Source organism: Mya arenaria, chromosome 13 (genome assembly GCF_026914265.1).
Source record: "Mya arenaria isolate MELC-2E11 chromosome 13, ASM2691426v1".
NCBI lineage: Eukaryota > Metazoa > Mollusca > Bivalvia > Myida > Myidae > Mya > Mya arenaria.
This window is the reverse complement of record NC_069134.1, coordinates 31,168,228-31,189,301: the sequence shown is the minus strand read 5'-3', so window position 1 is coordinate 31,189,301 and position 21,074 is coordinate 31,168,228. Positions and strand designations below refer to the sequence as shown.

Here is a 21,074-nt window from a genome sequence, read left to right as displayed (position 1 = left end):
TGTGATCTCCTTTAAATAAAGAAACTGACTTAATACTATTAATTAAGTGAGAGATGTTTTTTACATTGCACTTTTCAATGTCAGAGAAGCAGAATTGATGTGTTTGCACCAGCAAGGGAGTGTTCCCGTTAATGTATTGGTGTCTTATATGTACTTTGTTATACGAATGTTTCTTATGCACAAGCTGATCATAGCCGTCCCCCCTCCCCCCGCCGTTGTATACATAGAAGTCATTCATAACATTAAAGATGCATATAATATTTATAATAAATTCAGATAGATATAAATTGATAACATAATGTTGACGTAAGTAAATGTAAAGAGAGTTATAATAATATATTATTGACGTAAGTTAATGTAAAGAGTCTTATAGTAACTTTCAGCCGTATTGTTATTGAATTGTGTTTTAGAGTCGGTATAATAATATTGTGATTAGGTGCGTAAGAAAATGAGGAAGTCGTCAGAAGAAATCAATTGGATAAAGGCGTAAATTTAATATTCGCGTCTTTGTAAAATAAAACCCAAGCTTATGTCAGGGGAATATAATTGTTGCGTGATCTATACTTATATCTGTATATTAGTAAATTTGAGAAGTATAATAAGAGATGAGTTTTGTGCTGTATCATGTCAGTTTATCTATATCTTTTAAAGCAGTTAAATCCAGTGGTAAATGAATGAATCTATTTTCAAATTAACAATCAATTTGATGCAAACATTTATCTGCATTGCTATTGAACAAATAAGCGGGATATTGATATCAATTTAATTAAAGCTTATAAACTTTAAAATTGTTTTAACCTAATCCAGTGGCAGGTATTAGAATCCGTTTGAAACAAAGATAAATAGTGGATTGTAACCTTTAATAGTTGTCGAAAAGTCAAAACTTATTTAATAACACTCTGCAATTTTGACAAAAATACCCGGAATTCGTCTATATCTTGTGTATATCTTGATTGTGTTGATTATATATACCTGTCCCACATAATAACGGCGGACAGGGCGGTGTAAGGAGGGACATAATTACAAGATACGTGCTGGAGACATTCAACTTGTTTGGAAAGAAAACATATTGAAGACCATCGGTAATTGATACAGTCAATCATAACAAGTAGCAGACTAAAACTTTGTCAATAATTGTAAAAACAGTTTAAGGATTTCACAATATTGTTTCTATTTGTTTACGGTTTAAAGCCCGTATTTCAAACTGTAGAAAAAGCCTGCGTAAACAGTTAAATGCTAAAATGGTGTTCTGCTGTTATTGCGACATGGATAAGAGTCGGAATAATAGAAGAGGATTAAGTCGCCGGCGGATTACACTGGCGGTAATTATTGATGTCACACTGGTTCTAACAGGTAAGAATATAAGTTTCTGTCATGAGTTTCCGGTACGGAAAGAAAAATCCAACCCGAAAGCACGCGCGAAAGCCGCTTCGCCACTCGTGAACATGTGTTTGTGTATGACACTATAAAATACGAACTTACACTGAAATAAACATATATCTTCTTTTTAGTAACAAAGAGGATTATTCCTATGTAACAGATATGATTGTGTAACAAGAATGTAAAAACTATTAATGAGCTTACATGGTTTTCATATACGGCTGACTAATGTAAAATATGACAAAATAGCATGCATCATACCGATTGTTATCCATATTAAATTGGCGGATAATTTCTCAATAATGACATTAATTGACACACTATTAGACTATCGAATATCCATACCTCTACTGCCTATAATCATAGTAATTTATTCATAATTTCTAACTACCGTAATCAAATTCAACAATATTCTGATATACTCGTTATGCACTTAAAAGAATAATTATTGTATTAATATTTTATTTAGGAGTTTGTAAAATGATTATGTATTTAAAGTTAAAATCGTTTTAAATAAGCAACGTTTCTTTATGAAATTTCACCGTTAAGTTTTAATACAAATTCAGCTTTTAACATATCATTATAAACAATTAAATAGATCTTGAAATATAAAAGACTGTCAAAAGTTGCATGAATAATATTATAATGTCGGAGTTCAGTTTGAAAATTAACCCCCACATAGAAAAAACATGCAATGAAAATAGAAAACAAAAAGAAAAGACTGATATTGTTGGAAGGGCCTCAAATGGGGCTCTTTAACAGATATAATTATACTAGGACGAGAACATAAAATTTCGTTTCATGACAAAACAGTAAAGTCATTTTGTTTTGCCCGTAAAGAGATAACATGTAAACTATGTTTAAAAGGTTTAAATATGCTTATTCATCGCACCAGCAAAGCTGAAAAGGATATCAAATGTATTGTAATTATTTCTTAAGATCGCGTATAAGCTTGAAAATAGAAATGCAACGAAGATAGAGATTGTTTTCACCAACAATAAAACACGTTTGGAGATGTATACAGAAAGCTGAGATGTGAAAATGTAAGAATGTGTTTGTATACACACAAAAGTGTTCAAAGTTTAAAAATATTCAATGTTCTGTGAGCAAAGTTTTTCAATAAGCTACAACATGAAATAGGTTGCAACATAATAACGACAGAAATAAAAGAAGGTTAGTTCATTCAAAACAGTGTTGCGAAATGATGTCTTAATGTACGCACATTCATTATTCTTAGGCGATTTGAAATTCAAACATGTATCAATATATATTCAAATGATCTAAGGACGCAATTTGAGCAAAACACCATTAATTGTCTAGCCAAAAGGTAGCGTTCTACAATTTAAAAGATGCCTACGTTGGATCGTCAATGAACTTTAAAATAAGAAAATAATGATAATTCCAGAGGATTTACATTTTGAAAAACAATGTTTCTGTATATTTGCATAACAATCGAAACAAAAGTTAACAATTCATTTAACATTGATTTAATAGTTAGTTTAAAACAAGCTTAAATCAGAATATAGATACTCACCCACAATACAAAATACGGATATTTGTAACGACATCGACTTAGACAACATGAACTCAGGTGATAAAGACACGTTACTGACGAAACGCTAACAACTGCTGTGGCAACGAGATTAGTGAACAGGTGATGTACAAAACAAGAACAAAATAGATCGACACATTGAGGTTTTCTATAAGGAACTCATTGATATGGAAAAGAGCTTTCGAATAATTTACGAAGTTAGCGTAAGCTTACATTTTGGACGTATTGTAAATGATTGAGTGCGTTAAAAATAACCAACAACCGTTGGTTTGGAACATTTGCTCTTATTAAAAAATAAAAGTAATTTTCAAATGTACATTTTCCTCAATTTCTGTTTACATGCGTTTTATAAATGGATTTTTTATTTACAATCTGACATATTCCACTGTTTCAACTATCATAAATATCCTAAGAGAATGTTACTGGTTTATTCCGCCATATTTCTATAATAGGTCTTGACTGTCAAGCTGTCAGCCCTAAATGGCTTTCGCCATTTTCAAAAATGCCAAAACTAGTTAGTGACGGAATTAAGCTATAGTGTTTTCTTCATTAAAAATGTCACAACGCACGCAAAGATAGGTTCCATTGTTGTATTGAAGCGATCGTTTATATGTTGACATCTTCATGCAGGACATTGCCAAGTGGTTACCCACTTATACCATGTATTAGTCACAGTTGGCATACAGTGATCATTTGAACTATGATTTCCCTGACAGTTACACATGCAATAGTCTCTGAAAATATTCCAAATAATCATGTATCAAATTATTAAGACATTTTATTGTGAGAAGCTGGTAGCAATATTTCCTGTTTGTGCTTGAATATGATTTCAGAAAACAAAGTGGTAACGGTTTTGCATTGATTTCGTGGAACGATAATATTTCTCTAACAAAAGTTTGCCAAATAGTAAAGACCAAGACCTACTGTCAGATAAAGCTGTGTCGGCAAACTCAGCCGTAGCCCGCTTCCAGTGCTTGTGGTCTATGGTTCGTATACTGTTATCCGTCGAATACGACTTCTTTTTTTGTGATTTGGCGCATTTTAATAGCAAAGAAACCATACAGAAATGAGGGAGAAAAAAGCATTGAAACTAATACATACGTGCTTATATTTCAATAAATCAGAGCTCCTAATTGAAGTATATTTGAAAATATTTAATCCAATTTAATGTTTACGATTCATTGTTAATCATGTGAAAATATGAATGGAGTGAAATCACCTGCGCATATTGAATGATGTATTGCGCGTCACATATACGACTGTCAGATAGGTAAGTGCGTGTGTGATGCGAGTTTAATTAAATTTAAATCAGTTAACTTATAAAGGTATACTTCATATTAATTTTAGAAAACAATCGATCTACATTCGGCAATAAAGATTCGTATCGTATGCGATTGTTCTAAAAAATATTTTCTGTAGGTAAAACCATTCCTGCAAATTATAAGAATTAAAATTAATAAGGTGCGTGAAATATTACCACTCAACAGACTGAGCTGGTCTCCTTTAAATGAAAAAAATGACACATTAAGACTAACTTTACTATAGCTCAGTGCTTTCCGACTGCGCATTTCATCAATGCCTAAGAGGCGGAATTGATTGTCATGTCCTTTAGTAACGGGGTCTACATGTTCGTTCATTGGTGTTTACTAGCTCGTTAGTAATACCACTATATTCCATTACGTAGGTATTCACGCGTTAACTATTCATTATCGTCCATTGTGCATCTGTATACATGACCAGACTGAAATGAACTCTAAATATACAAAGAAGTTCTTCCTTGATGCGTTTATACTAATGACCCAAAAATACATTTTCAAACAACATTTATATATATTTACGCATTTAATGTTTACGTAAGTAAATATCGAGCCGTAGTGGTTTTGTGTCGTATAATAATAGTGCGATAAGGTGCGTGAGAAAAATCGGAAGTCATTAGAAGAAATCAATTGGATAAAAGTATTTGTAACATTGACCTCTTTGTGAATTAGAACGCAGAACGTGCGTCAAGGAAATGGGCTCTTAAGGCGACTCATACACGTAGAGTAAATGAGCATCATTCTTCAAAAATTGGGACGGTATCACATAGTTTATGAAGTTAGATGTGTCCTAAAATGTGAGTTTGATCGTATCTTTAACATCAGTTGATGAAAGGAGCTTATTTTCAAAAAAACACAACAACAACACAGTGATTAGAAACACATCTCAGATTGGATAATCATCTCGGACTTAAATTAGAAAAATAAAACTGATTTACTTTGAAGACGTTATCAACTCGTTTAAATGCAAATATAAAAATCCATTTAGAAAAGGATTTAATCTGAAAGTGGAATCGCAGTGAAGTTTGATTGTTGGCGAACGTTTGTGCAATCAACCTACAATAAACAAGCTCAAACTTCAGATAATCGTGGATAACATGGAAACATATACCCGGAAAGCATGATTGTATTAGTAATCATTACGTATACCAATGCAAAACAACAAAACACAAAACTGTCAGAGAGGCGTAGAAAGGAGCATTACATAATTGGGATTGACATTTGAATCCTAAACAATTGAAGGTAGAACAATTGAGGATCATCATTTATTGAAACAGACAATCACAGCATGTAGTGAATATTTACTAGAAAGTCAAATTCAAGATTAACAATATGTTTTTGTACTTGCATAAACTACAAAGCAGCCAATGCTTATCTAAAAGTGAAGTACGTAGCAACAGTTGCAGTCCTGACATTAGTTGGACGGCAGTTGTTGTGTGTTGGGTACTTTGATATGCTCCTGAAGAAGCTCGCGTTCAATAGATATGGTTAAGGAAATCTCTTATAATATTGTGGGAACCAATTCATTTAAATTTGAATATTGACAATTGGGACCAGTGTACAATTTTAACAGCGATCGGATAAAATACCTGGATCAATTAGCTCGTGTTTTACTAATGGTAAATAACACTTAATTGCATCATTAGGATTGTCTTGTAATTAAAAAATGTCTCATTCAAATTGATATATTGTTCATCATTCATTTAATTTTAACCTTAGTTCGTGTTCGTTTGTGTGTTTAAACTAAGGAGTGCAGGAACGCGGATTGTACTCGTTGTTTGACTGGCGAATATAATTCAGTGTTTAGTTAACTGCTCAAGAAGGAATAAGGAACAAAAATGGTGTTTTGGGGTTATTGCAACATGGATAAGCGTCCGGGAAATAGACGAGAATTAAGTCACAGGCGGGTGAAAATGGCAGTAATAATAGATGCCCTACTGTTCCTGATAGGTAATTGTTTTTTATAAATAAAGTTATGATTTTTTTGAAAGTTAAAAATTGAACTTAAGTGTTGTTCACTAATAAAACTAAAATATAAGTAGTTTTGATAAGTTGACAATTTAAAATACAAATTCTACGATTTGAGTATAGTTTCAATGATATCTTTGGCGATTTTTTCTCTCCATTTTGACTGCCTAATTTATAAGATGGATCGAAACCTTTCAATTGTAAATTCGACAAAGAAAGTCTATTTTGATCATTTCCGATTTCAGTACCAAAAGTTTATTCTATTTTCATTGAAAACACATTTTGTATGGTATGATAATTACATTCATAGTTGCTAGGTGGCAGAAAGATTATCCTTTTAAAACGAATCCAAAGTGCACTACGTGTCTTTATGCAAATACATTATATGAACTTAAACTATGACACAATGTAGCTTGTCATAGGTCCTTAGATATTTTGAATCATAAAACACAAACCCACAATATAAACATTATGAAATTAAATGGCTGCATGAGTAATGTACATTTAGCAATACTATAAAGTGCATAATGAGTTTATTCAATTGGCGATGTACTTTACTTAAAGCTCAATCCAAAAGAAGACCTTGAAAATACAGTTATTTCAATAGCACTGAGATATTAGACCATTGCCCGCAAGTTCATTCGATTGTTTTGTCAATTGGCGACCTTGTGGATTGATTATAGCACAGTGACTAACATTCTCGTACACCAGAGCGATCATGTTATGCGTAGCACATATTAGAGTTGTCGAACATTTGATGAATGAGAATGAGTGAAAAAGTGATGCAAATTAAGACCATACATTAACAGAGTATGTCCTTATTGTTTTGAAAAAAAACAAACATTAACTATTTAAAAATAACAATAATTAATCATTTATATTTTTTCTTTATCTTCGCTCAAGTAGTTTTAAGATTACTTTTTTAGTCATAAACGATACGCCTTGGGTTGTTTTCAAATAATAATTGACTAAAACACGAATTAAACTCCAATAAAGGCCGTTTAAATTTGACACGGATCCTGTGACTGTTATCGCCACTTGCAATTTTCTATGCATTTTATCACGACGACTTATTCATTTTCTCGACGTACACGCGAAATTGGTTGCTGCATTTACCATTTATTGAAACCATACTGTATGTTCCCATTACCTCAAACGTTATTGATACATATGCACAAAATTAATATGAACATGTCCTGCTCGGTGTCAAGATGAACTTTTACCTTTGAGTAAATGCCGTGATAACTCTTGACATATTTTTTTATTATGAAATGAGATATTACCAGTCAAGTGATCATAAACATCCTCCTTTTTACAGTGAATATGCGTGCAGAATTTTATTATTTACAGTTTTTACAAACTTCGGTACAATTATTCCTGCAACGACTACTGTACACACTTATTGGCTAAATTTGGATTTTGTACGTATTTAGTAGGGGCCTATCATCAGATTTCCGTCCCATAATTCTAAATTACAGTGCACGCTAAAACCTAGGATATAACAGATCACTTACTTTTCACACGAGAAAGCTTATTTTGATAAGACGTTTGTCTCAGCATAAATTACGAAAATAACAGTAATTTTCTGAAACCATAATTGAAAGGGGATGATTGCTGTATAATAGGTATTTTATCCTTAAATAATTGTATAAAGTATACTAATCCAATACGTCTTAATATGGAAACCATAAGGAATGTAACACTATCGTGTACTAACTAAAAATGCAAAGCACTTAATTTTACACACAGTTAGTCAAAAAGCTAGCATCAATTATGATAAGAGTAATTATTAGGACAAATTGTTGTACTACATATAACCTGTCACAACTGCTTAACATAGCCATTTGTCGAATTATTATTGAATTATACTGTATTAACTTATTTATAGAAAAAAAAAGAAATTTTGTAAAATTTAAGTCAATATAACTATTCTCTTCCGTCTTTATACTCATTAGCCGAGTTTCGCACACTAAACACGCCCCTTACTTATAAGAAAACGAGAAACGAATTTGAGGTTCTATTATGACATGGTAAATAAGGTATCGGAAACTATTATACTACTAATTTATTTATGTGAACAATGAACGGCTTTTTAATTCGAGTTATGAAATATAGCGGACGAATACCTTAAAAAGTGTACTATTTCTCACACGAACTGTAACACTAAGCATCTTTATATTTCATGTGGGAATTTATAGTGAATAACTTAAGTATTTTTTCGGTGAAACTGAAGAACAATCAGATTCACCTAAGGTTAACTTCAATGCCCAATTGAACGAATTAGTTTCGCATAAGTTACAAGGTATACATTTAACCACACTACGATATCGCATCGTTAAAGTAAAAGTACATACCTATGTCACACAATTTATCCCTTTAAGCGAAATGTAAACTGCAAGATACTTCCCAATGTATTTCAATGTTTACAGTTTAAATCTTAACAATGAATTACCAAACTATAACCTAAATATAAATGATTTGTTTAGGATTGATATTTTAAAATAAATGTATATAAATTATTATCCATTATTTCCGCTCCTTTCTTTCCCCTCCTTTAGCCAATTATTGACACCCTACTCGGCGTATTTTCCCACTGCCTTCTTGTCCTCGCCCTTCTGTATACAAATTCTTATCCACCTCTTCCTACTACTAGGTACAGCACTTTCTCCATGTACAAGACATTCTTCAACTCTACACCGACTTCTCACCCTAATATTCATTTCTTGTCCGTCGCTTGTTGTTCATATCCTCCATTCCCATGTGTTTCCCACAATTGCTCATTTTTATCTGCATGTATCCCTCTTAATTTTCAGTGGGCATTCCGGTATTGTTTCTTTTCCTATGGGGGACGCCGTTCGAGCGTGGTTTCATATGTGATGACCCAGCTCTTTCACTCCCTTTCCGGTCTGAAACAGTCTCTACTACCGTTTTGACTATAGCTGGCTTCAGCGTCTCAATTCTTGTGGTACGTATGCCATGGGGAAATGGTAGCTTTGATAGTCAAACTATTTTATTGTATGCATGATACTAAATATGATTTTGCACATTGCCGCAAAAAGATGTTTACCGTTCTTGTTGGATATTTTATTATGTTCTGACAACTATGATTTTATCAATGGTTTTAATCTCCATTGCCAATTTTGGAGAAATCCGCTGAAGCAAAAGTGCCTATAGAGTTATATAGGGAAAATATGGTTAAACAGTTCTCACGACTTAGTCTTTCAACATATCAACTTACTTCCTACATATATGTTAGGATAATTCTTGCCCTTGAAGATGATGGTTTTGTATTAATTGTATGATTTTTACATTTTGGTCCTTTTTAAGGGTTTTGTTGGTCATTTAAAGTTACATTGAAATAAGAAAGAGCTAAAAATTGTTTTGCTATTTAAAGTTATTATAGTCATTCGATCGCTTAGCTTCCAGCGGATTACGAAGCGGATTTTTTTCTCTTTCAAGTGCACTTTTAGAAATAATGAATTTTTAAATATCTTTGGTCCTTTTTGAACATTTATATAAAAATTGTAGAAAATCGATGCCCAGAAATTGTGTATTCAACTGTACGATAATGGTTTTATGGCTCACCCCGCGGCGTATTCACAGCAGGATAGAAAATAATCCATCGGCAAGGTGATGACACTGGGTATCCCATGTGCAACGAAGTTTGTCATTTATAACAATAAAATTATCCCATATTATTTTTGTGTAAAAATAGAAAGTAATATATTTAGCAAAAAGTATTCCCATTTTTAATCGCAATCACTATTACAGACAGTTAAAACGCAACATTTTTTTATAAATATTAATGTTTCAAGTTTCATTGGCAATTTTGGAATTACATATGGGCTATGAAACATAATAAATAAGGGTATTCAAAGATAATAATTTACATATCTACATCGAGTCAACATGTTCATTAGTAATGCTTAAGTTCTAATTCTTAATAGTAAACATTGTGCACTCAACCAAACGTGCTTATAAATATAGCGTAAATATAATTATTTTGATTAGGCAAGAAATGTGTTACATGAGATTTTGTCAGCATATTTTTATTAACGAGTGCACTAGGTTTTCAAAACGTGTCAAAATGCCATTACATCAACGTGTTGTTATGGAAAAAAGGGTATACCTGTATTATTGTCAATACAACATTAATGACATTTGAAATTGTATCGTTAAAGACCGGTACTAAATGATAGCAACTGCAGTTAATATTTCATTTAAGCTGTTCCTGTCCAAAATTTCACACCCAATTTTGTGTCACACTGCTATTAGAAAAATTACCAAACTGTTAAAATAAAGGTGTGAAAATGGCCCCAATTAAATGTTTTGATAAACGATCAATTATAGACTTCAATATAAAGACACGGAATATAATATGTAAAAGAAGTAAGTTTATAAGAGATGATTTAATATTTCAGTACTTTATCAACTAACGTTTCCCCTATAGAACAGCTCTACCTAATTATGGCTAAATCTAAAATCGTCCAAAACTGAAATTTTCTATCGCAACTTGTAATAAAAAGACGGGTCAACTTTATGAACCTCATAAATTCTGTATTTGTGGATGGGAATGGGAATATGATCATTCTGGCCCAAAAATGACATTTTGAGATATTGTAACCTTTATGATGCCAAGTATTTCAAGAACAAAAATCCAAAGTTTCAAGTCAAAATTCACAAAAACTAAAAAAATATAGTACTTTTCGTAACACGGGTGTATAAATCGAAATGAACAAAATGTATGGTCTAATGTGTTTATTTAGAATGAAATATCCATGTCAGATAAGTATCATGTCAAGGACTATTTACATGTAACATATAAGTTTTAGCATAGAAACAATAAGCACTCATAGTTTGATTACAAAAGTTAACGAAAAGTTCATAAGTGCATTTGGTTGCTATGGTAACTATTGATAATGCCATTTTCACTCATTTTCTAAATGTTTCTCAAAAAATAATGTTTTTCATAAAGTTGTGTTTTAAGTTATTGACATTTTTATGATACCAAGCAATTGCAGAAATAAAATCCGAACTAGTCAGTCAAATATTAAAAAAACAACAATGGATAAGGAACATTTCGTAACAGAGAGCTTTAACACAATTTGAACGAAATGTTCGCTAAATCTGTTCTTATTTTGAATGAAGTACACAAGTCAAAATATTAAAATATAAAACTATCTTTACTAGTATCACATTCACTACAAAAGGAAAATAACAAGTATACATTGCTAATGTCCATAATGATAAAGAAACTTACAACAAAGGTCAAAGCAAAATTCAGTTGCTATGGTTACTTATGAAAATGCTATTACCAATCATTTTTGAAAGTCCGCATAATTTTTTTTTATTTATAAGTTATTGACATCTTTATGATACTAAGTATTTACAGAAATTAACTCTAAAGTTTCACGTTAAATTTCACAAAAGTTATAAAACATATGAAACATTATGAAACACAGGGATAAAAAACAATGTGAACAAAACTGTTCTTATTTTAAATATTATATATATGTCAAGATACCTGTTTAAATATATCACTTATCTTTACAAGTGTTACATAAACTTCAACATTAAAATAGCAAGTACACATTGCTAATGTCTATAATGACATAGAAATTGGCCACAAAGGTCAAAGCAAAAATCGGTTGCTATGGTTACTAATGAAAATGCTATTTCCAATCATTTTCAAAGTCTGCCACAAATAATGTGTTCTCAATATACAATGCGTTTTAAGTTATTGGCATGTAAATGATACCAAGTATCTTAGGTATAAAAACTAAAGTTTCTAGTCATTTTTGTACAAAGAAATCAAAAGATATGGATCATTCTGTTACACATTGGTAAGCCAGTTTGAAAACAATGTCCACTAAAAATGTTCTTATTTTAAATGCAGTGTCCATGCCGAAATACTAACTTAACTGTCTGTTATAGCTAACACATAAACTAATTCATAGACACAAAGAGTACACATTGCTCATTATATGTACAAAATGACATAAAAGAACTACATAAAACAACAGCCTGTTGCTATGGTTACATGTGATAATGCCATTTTTTACTCATTTCTTTCATATTTGCCACAAACATTTGATCTACAATTGACATTTCACCAACAAATGAGTAAACTTCGACTTTACACAGAGTTGGTTTAGGGCATACTGCAGATCTTGATGACTCAGATCTAAAGAATGGACCAAAAGAATATTGAAGGTACGATTGACGTTCAGCATCTAGGCACGTTGCGTGCTTTATTTCAGGCAAAACACCACATTCTGGACTTATCCTCAAAAGAATAACTTCAATTTCTGAGGAATCTACAAACTCTTTGCATACTAAACTCCTGGTTTATGTTTTGATACATAGAAATGGTGGTATTTGGTAATATTCTTTAGAGTTTTGAAATATGTATCTAGGAATGATTTCCAACTGTGAACTGTGATTGGCTGTTGAGGGTCATAAACCAAGTGTGGGATGTTGTGGCCGGACTTTGAAGAGGTGAAAACAGTGTGGGCAATTTCTTGAAGATTCTCGGCATTACAACATCGCCACTGGACCTTCCAGTTGCCGAAGTGACAGTCAGGAGCAAATTTGGTGTGCCCAGCCAACATAGTGTTTAGTGTTACACTCTCATGCAATCCTGAAAATTGTTGGAAGATCTGTTTAGTGTAAATAAAACTTACCGGTATCTATATTCACAACAAGAGATGTTTGTCAAACATTATGCCCCCTGAGCGCCAAGTTGCCAGAAATATTTGGACAATTGAATGAAATATGCATGGACTGAAATGACAGCTGATTTGTCATTGGATGCATATGAGGCAGGTCATCTACTTATGATAACTTAAGAAGGCAAATAAATGCCCAACTAAAATAGTAACATAAAAGAAAATCATTTCTATACAAACATTTATACATCAATCCCAATCATCTGTGCATGCATTAAAAAAATATGGACAATCAGAAAACCTTTTTTCAGCTTACAGTCACACTGACCTTGACCTTTGACCCACTGACCTCAAAATCAATAGGGTTCATCTGCTGGTCATGACCAATAAGCCTACCTAGTATGAGGTCCCTGGGTCAAAGCGTTCTCAAGTTATTGATCGGAAACCGTTTTTCATGTTAAGGTCACACTGACCTTGACCTTTGACCCACTGACCTCAAAATCAATAGGGTTCATCTGCTGGTCATGACCAATACACCTACCAAGTATGAGGTCCCTGGGTCAAAGCGTTCTCAAGTTATTGATCGGAAACCGTTTTTCATGTAAAGGTCACACTGACCTTGACCTTTGACCCACTGACCTCAAAATCAATAGGGTTCATCTGCTGGTCATGACCAATAAGCCTACCTAGTATGAGGTCCCTGGGTCAAAGCGTTCTCAAGTTATTGATCGGAAACCGTTTTTCATGTTAAGGTCACACTGACCTTGACCTTTGACCCACTGACCTCAAAATCAATAGGGTTCATCTGCTGGTCATGACCAATACACCTACCAAGTATGAGGTCAGTGGGTCAAAGCGTTCTCAAGTTATTGATCGGAAACCGTTTTTCATGTAAAGGTCACACTGACCTTGACCTTTGACCCACTGACCTCAAAATCAATAGGGTTCATCTGCTGGTGATGACCAATACACATACCAAGTATGAGGTCCCTCGGTCAAAGCGTTCTCAAGTTATTGATCGGAAACCATTTGGTATTCCGACCGACCGACAGACAGACCGACCGACCGACATGTGCAAAACAATATACCCCACTTTTTTCAAAAGGGGGCATAAAAATATAACTAAGCAAATGATTTTAACTAGGGTATAATAAAGTTTTCAAGACATATAAATCTTACAATAATGGAGTGTTAACATATGTTTATTTAGTTAACATATTCCTCATATCAAATTACTGCCAACTACACTTTAACTTCATCCAGTTCTGCATCCTTTAAAATTAAAGCACCAATCGCAGATATCAATGATGTGATTGATTTCAAAAGACAGTGCATTTGTCCTAAAAAATCAGACAAACAATTATTAACAGATAAGAAAACTTACCTGTCATTACAGGTCACATGGCATACCAAAGCACAGCATTGTTCTTGTTTTGGCCGACAGCATTATCGAAATAAACCTGGAAAATTTAATACATTTTTTTTCTTTTTTAAGCTATATGCAGTACATGAAGAAAGCAATGTTATATTGATGGACACATTTCATAAGCCATGGTTGAATCCAAATATCCAATCGTTATCCATCATCGAATGTGAAATGGAAAAAAAAATCTGAGTAAGAATGTGTTTCATGGTGTAAAATATGTTAAGTTTCATCATCTTTTATATTCACTATTGATTCTCATAATCTCTTCTCAGCAATAAGGATAAAGTTTGCATAAGCTGTTAGAACCTTTAATCCATTAAAATTCTATAGATAATTTAAATGGGTGAAGCATTAAATACCTCAGCATGTTTTTCACCGACACCATAGTGCTGAAAGTAGTGGTGGGCCAGGCTCACGACACTGTCACTTCCTTTCCCCGGCAATTAGGCCTCGTCCACCAGATAAAATGTCTACTTTCCTGTACAAATAAATGTTAACTATTGTTAAAGGGACTATACACCAGATTGGCACCAAAAACAGTTTTTTTCTGTAACAAATCTCAGGACAATTATTTAATAAAATGTTTTACTCTTTGATATCATAATTGTAAAAAAAATACCAAAATGTAAATGTTCGATCCGGATTCACCAAAATTGCAGTCCAATGTTGTATCTACTGTGCTACGAAGGCTTACTCTAAACCTTTGGAATATCTAAGCTATATACCTAACTTGGTAATATCAGGTGATAACATCGACAAGCCAATCACGCATACAAATGAATTCTACTAGGTATACATACCTAGTAATCTTTTTTAATGGTACAATACGAAAAAACTGCAAATATATAATTGTAAACTATGTGGTACTTCAGTTACATGTAGTTAGTTTCAATGCATTGTACTCATTGATACCAAGTTTATGTCAGTTTTCGACAATTTTCTTCTTTTTTTCCCGCTATTTCATCATATGGTGTATAGCCCCTTTAATTGATTTCACAAATAATAATAAAATTGTACTGAAATAGTCAGCAAGAAGATAATGTAGACAACCCAAAATGACACTAACAGATAGCTGTATTACTTTTACAGATCTTTATTTCTAATTAAAATTCATTTTTAAAATCCAAGCTAAGATCAAGAGTGTTTAACTTGTTTACGTTGAATCTTTTAAAAGGATTTCTAAGTATGGCCAAGGTAAAAGTTTTTGAACAGGAATACAAAGCTGACAACATAAAAAATCTAACCTAAAAAATTAATTCTGACTTGGAAAGACAATTTTTACAGGTACATCATTATTGTATAAGATCTGTCTTATTCTGTTACTCCATGTTTAATTCAGAGTGACATCTTACCATAAAAACATAGCTGAACCTAAGGCACACATGCGAAACACATGACACTTCTGTGGGGTGGCGAAATATATCGGCCCAACTTGTTGGCATGATGTGGATAGTGGACTTGCTGGGCAAAATCCCATGAGTAGTGGTTGTGCACATCTTGGCTACATGGTTCAGCACCTTCAAAGACAATAATGATAGCAAATAAAAAATCAAATAGTATTTTACTTTATGAAAACAGGTGATCCGAACCGTTATTCAGTAACATTCAAATGATAGTAGTATGCACACTGCAGTTTGTTTACATTTTGAATCTCCTTGACATCTTCAGTTCTTAGAGTACCATCATAATTATTTTACAAAGTAATAAATCATCGTTGAAATTAGTCTCAGAAACATCATGTCCACTATCAGACTCTTGTTCATTTCACAATCAAAATCATCATTATTTATCAAACATAAAATTGACCTTTCATCTGAATCTTTTATATTTTGACTTTGAGAAGACTGCACAAATTCATTTATAATAAAGATTGTCAAGTTAAAGTTGTTCATTTGCAAAATCTGGATCATCATTTTGAATATATTCTTTTTCATAAGGTACCGTCGAGGCCTGTGACAACGTTTAACATTTAACCTTGGCGGTCATTATCGGTTGCTAACAACAAAACAATTCGCAGAATTCACTTCCGGGTTTTGACAATTACTTTGATTGCCATGTGAAAGTACTGTCAAATTACTTATCAAGCTTGTAGATTGTGTTATACTGATTAAAAATAATCATTAATGATTAAATAACATTTTATTTGTACTTACCACTTGCAATTCCACAATTTAAACCAAGAAACGTTGAAGTTTAACACCGGATGTTCCTCGTGATAAACTGGGAAACGGTGTCTCGGTTACTACGTTGTTTGTCAGAATGTTAACAAATATCGGTTATAAACAACCATTTCATGATCAAGCATATTCTGATCAATGTTCTTTCGTTTCAAAAAAATAAAATAATACTGTTTTTATTTCAAAAACGCCTCACATCATCGACCAGAAATGTTTGCACCTTACCGTCATACAAACGTAGTTACCAAAGTCCAAAAGCCGAACAGCTGACCAACTCAATCGTTAAAAGGTTATGATCAACTAAACGTCAATAAATAGTGTTGCAGAGGGTTTATTGCTGAAATTGACGTGTTTTTTTATGTTGACAACAAAAAACTAAGTTTTAAGCTCGAAAATACCATGAAAAATCAAGGGGAAAAGAGTGCGCGATTTGATTCTCGCTTTTTCTCGTTATTCACGTTAGCGCCACAATGATCAAAATCGCGTTCCCATCCACATTTCTTATCTGCCTTGATCTTATACTGCGTCCAGTAGATAAATAAGTGCTAAACTAGCGTATCTTAACACTACTATTGCACTGACAGGAGAAATCGATAGAGACCGTCGTTACCCTGATAAGCTCCAAAGTTGGCAATGGTTACAACATTTGCATTTTGATTTTCCAATTTTGTTCGAGTTAAACAAATTCTAGATCTTGCCTGTCTTCTATAAATCTTAAACAAATGATTTGGCGCTTTTTCATAGAATATTATTGTTTCGCGTTTCCAGGTTTTGATTGTTGAGGTCCTAAATACAGCAGAACGGAAGTGCCAACGTCCGTGCCAAAGTGCAGAGGGACTGGGCTTCTGTATGAATGGCTACAGCGTCTTCCTCGTGGGCTTCGTGCTACAACAGCTAGTTGTTGAATTCGTGAAAAACCAGCTAGGATCACTCCGACCGAATTTCTTCGACGTCTGTCGACCGCAGTTTAACCAATCATTTTGTCCGGGGTAAGCATTTAAAGAATGAGTGTACATCTATTCGTTGTTGCATATATTGAGTTTGAACTTAACTTATTATGAGATTTTTGAAACAACAGTCAGTTCGATCCTTGTTTTAATTTAACCTTTTTGATCTGAACATCAGGAATACGGCATTTAATCTGTCAGAAACAAGTTGTTATTATCATTTAAAATTATGAATATAGAAGTGTTTCTTTAATATAATAAACATTCATAATTGGATTTTAAATATGCACAAACATTTTCTCTCAGATCTTTCATCTGGGAAATATAAATCTTATAATTCATTTTCTTCCAGGTACGTTAGCAAATACACGTGTTCCGGAAGTGAGCACGGACCGGATGAGATTCGGGAAAGCCGACTGTCGTTCCCTTCGGGTCACGCGTCATTTTCAATGTATATTGCAATATATTTCTGCGTAAGTTAAGTGCTTCAACCATTCTGATTGAAGATAAGTGTACGTATACTAACGCCGACCAGGTGTTCAGCTTCAAATACTAGTAAACCACCCAAATCTCTTCCCATTTTATCACAAATGGTAGGTTTGTAGCAAAATTGTCTGAATTTTACTTATCTTAACAGTGTGCACAAGTACATTGAGTGCTAATATTCATTTGTTATTGCGGTCCTCTTCTTTTCTTCTTGTACTATATTAAACTTAAATTTAACGTTAAATAAATTAAATAATTGTTTTTCCTTTTCAGTTTTACATCCAGCGACGGCTACACGTGACATTTTCCCGGATTGTTAAACTTTTCTTACAATTTGGACTCGTCTTCCTCGCTGTGGTCTGCGGTCTAAGCCGTATCCAGGATAACAAACATCATCCCGCAGATGTCATCGTCGGATTCTTCGTCGGATTAACTACAGCAGTACTTGTGGTGGGTGTAGGTTTTATATTTGTTTTTAATAGTTAAGGTTATGGTAAGATTACCTTCGAAATAGCTTTGGAAATACCAACAGTTAATATAAACATTGAATGGTCTAGAATTTAGGTTCATCGGTGTATGAACACATAATGTCAAATACATGATGATCACCATTTGAGTCAATGTGCAAGCCGATGTACGAGTTTGTCTTATATTGTTGAGTTTGAAGGTATATGGATTTTCAGAGGTCATTGTATAAATACTATCATCTATTCTATAATACAGTGGAAACTAAATTTTTATTTATACTGGCCTTGTTTCAAGCACAGTTTTAATCCTTAGTTCATGACCGTTCTATTTTTATTATGTATTATTTATGATATTGTTAATGTAATTTAAATAAATATGCGTCAATTTCAGTTTCACTTCGTCGGCGATAAGATTCTTCCAGTCAGAGACGATTCAGAAAGTCTTTCTTTCCAGTTAACAGATGAAAAACGATGTTGTTGCTCATGTGGAGCAACGACTCCTACAATCGCTGAACTACAGTCACCAGCACCGCTGCTGCCCAACGAATACTTAAGTGACATGTCACATGTAAATGGAAGCGTTCATAAATACACGTGTAGTTTCAAATTAAATGAGAAACCGACTGTAAGGCATCATAAGTCTACACCTATTACACCTAGTCGACGAGTGGAAGACGTTTAAAGTATGAGAAAACGTACAGTACTTTGAATTATTCATGCTCACTTGCAGTTTCTTTCTTAGATGTTCGAAGACGTTATAAGGATATCTTCTTTGCCATATCGACCAAATTAAACTTGATATTCGTTTTTATGAGAGTGCTGAATGTAACGGGTACATTCAATCGTTTGTATGATGATCAAGCTGATGTTCGGCTGCGATATCAGGCTTTTTTGGATTTGCCAGACATAGATGATTTGAGCATTTTAACTTCTTACGGTACAAACTGTGATAACAATGATTATATGTTTTATCTTTTGTTCCAGATATAGTTTGCTTTCAATTTAAATTATTAACATTACAAACCAAGTATCTTTTTCTGATTTTTTTATCCTTATAAATAAGGTAATTCAAAAAAGAATAAATCGCAGGCATTTGTACGCCACTGTTCAAGTTCTTGTTCATGCACTTGTGCATGGAAATTAATAAATACTACACAGTTAATAAAAGATGAGATGGTTTGGCGATTTAGAAATGTAAGTGTACGAAATCGTAATTATTTTCGTATTAACAAAAGTATTGTTATTTCAATTTATAAACGAAGCCAGTGTGTGTGTTCTAAGTATTAAGTTAGTATTTATCATGAACTTAATACGTGAGCGAGTTTAAGTGTCGGCTTGCACATTTCTTGTTAAATTTGTTGTCTTGTTTTCGCATTTTTTCTGAACATCTTTTTTGGATTTTTTAGCCTTAATACTGCATTTCTTTACATTATAAAACACTTTGTCTGTTGAATAAACACGAGGAACTCATTTTAAGTATCATTTAGTGATGTCCGCCGCTGTTTTAACGTCTATATGCAAGTGGTTTGGCAGCATCTCGACGATTATTTCTTAATCCATCAATCAATCAATGATGAAAACTACTGGAATGTCTTCGAATATATCCCACCAATAATAATAATCAAAGCATTCAAATCAATACACGAAAGTAATGTACAAGGTAATAGATGCTACATAGATTGGGAGAATCATTGTAATGTAAGCTTTTCATTCAAAGCAAGCACCTTCATTGCAATTAAAATTACTTTGTAATAACAGAAGTGCATAATTTATTGGTTTGTCATTTTTGATGAAACAGCAGCACAGATCACTAAACCATGCTTATGAAACACAGGTTGGATGACAAATGTTATCATGTCGGCGTTCAGTTTAAAAATTGGCCATTCTCATTCCCGGTATTGTATAGATATAATCTAACTAGGCTGAGAATACCAAATTATATTTCATGTCAAAAAAGTATCTATTCAAGTATGACCATTGCAATCATTTCATTTTCTTAAGATCGCCAAATTCACAACAAACAGTAATAGAGATGTATAAAAACTAAGATGTGTACACTCCAAATTAATCAACAATACTAAGAGAATAAATACTATATAATATGACCAAATCTTAATTTATTTCAATATGCTTATAACAAGTTCTAGAAGATTAGTTACAACAAAATAACGGGTAGAAATTTAAAGTGCACAATTTACAAACAGTATTGTAAAATGGTGTCTTAATGCACATGCAATACCCTCCGGGGCAGACATGTATTCACCATAGCATATAACTTCAAACGATTCCATGGACGATGTCTGTGATTCTATGCAACATTTTATTTCTAGTTCATTTTGTAAAGCTCAATGATTTAGGCGATACATACGTAACGTTCGATCTTAAATGAAATCTGACGTAGATCATATTAAATTCACAGATATTTTAATTTAGAAAATCTGTTTCTCAAATGTGTCTCTGTATATTTACTTTATAATCAGTAAAAATGTTTTACATTTACATAAACATAATTGCATAGTAAACCAGCTCCAATCATAATATAGATTATCATGTTGTAACAGAAGTTGACTATATTTGTGCAATTACATATTTTATAACTTCACATATTTGAGATGTAACATTTTTAATAAGCTTAGTATAAAGGTGCACTGTTTAACCTACAATGATGTGTTTCTTTTAAGGAAAAT

The 21,074-nt window shown here is 32.9% G+C and overlaps 1 protein-coding gene and 1 long non-coding RNA gene across 4 annotated transcripts; one reads left to right on the top strand and one right to left on the bottom strand.

The window, feature by feature from the left end:
* Positions 1-392: 392 nt before the first annotated feature.
* On the top strand, positions 393-19,858 carry LOC128213558 (phospholipid phosphatase 1-like). Of its 2 annotated transcripts, none has more exons than XM_052919402.1 (6): positions 393-1,353; positions 9,030-9,181; positions 17,256-17,476; positions 17,787-17,907; positions 18,194-18,370; positions 18,779-19,858. In XM_052919402.1, the coding sequence occupies exons 1-6, from the start codon at positions 1,242-1,244 to the stop codon at positions 19,067-19,069; spliced, it is 1,074 nt and encodes a 357-aa protein (XP_052775362.1). In that variant the 5' UTR covers positions 393-1,241; the 3' UTR covers positions 19,070-19,858. The 2 variants fall into 2 exon arrangements, with proteins under 2 accessions (XP_052775362.1, XP_052775361.1); XM_052919401.1 differs by lacking the exon at positions 393-1,353 and adding an exon at positions 5,000-6,198.
* LOC128213560 (uncharacterized) lies at positions 14,031-16,745 on the bottom strand. 2 transcript variants are annotated; one of them, XR_008257755.1, is made up of 4 exons: positions 16,464-16,745; positions 15,663-15,827; positions 14,670-14,788; positions 14,031-14,344 (listed from the first exon to the last, which is right to left on the bottom strand). It is a non-coding gene; the product is annotated as an uncharacterized LOC128213560 (long non-coding RNA). The 2 variants fall into 2 exon arrangements; XR_008257756.1 differs by lacking the exon at positions 16,464-16,745 and having other exon boundaries at positions 15,663-15,967.
* Positions 19,859-21,074: the final 1,216 nt, after the last annotated feature.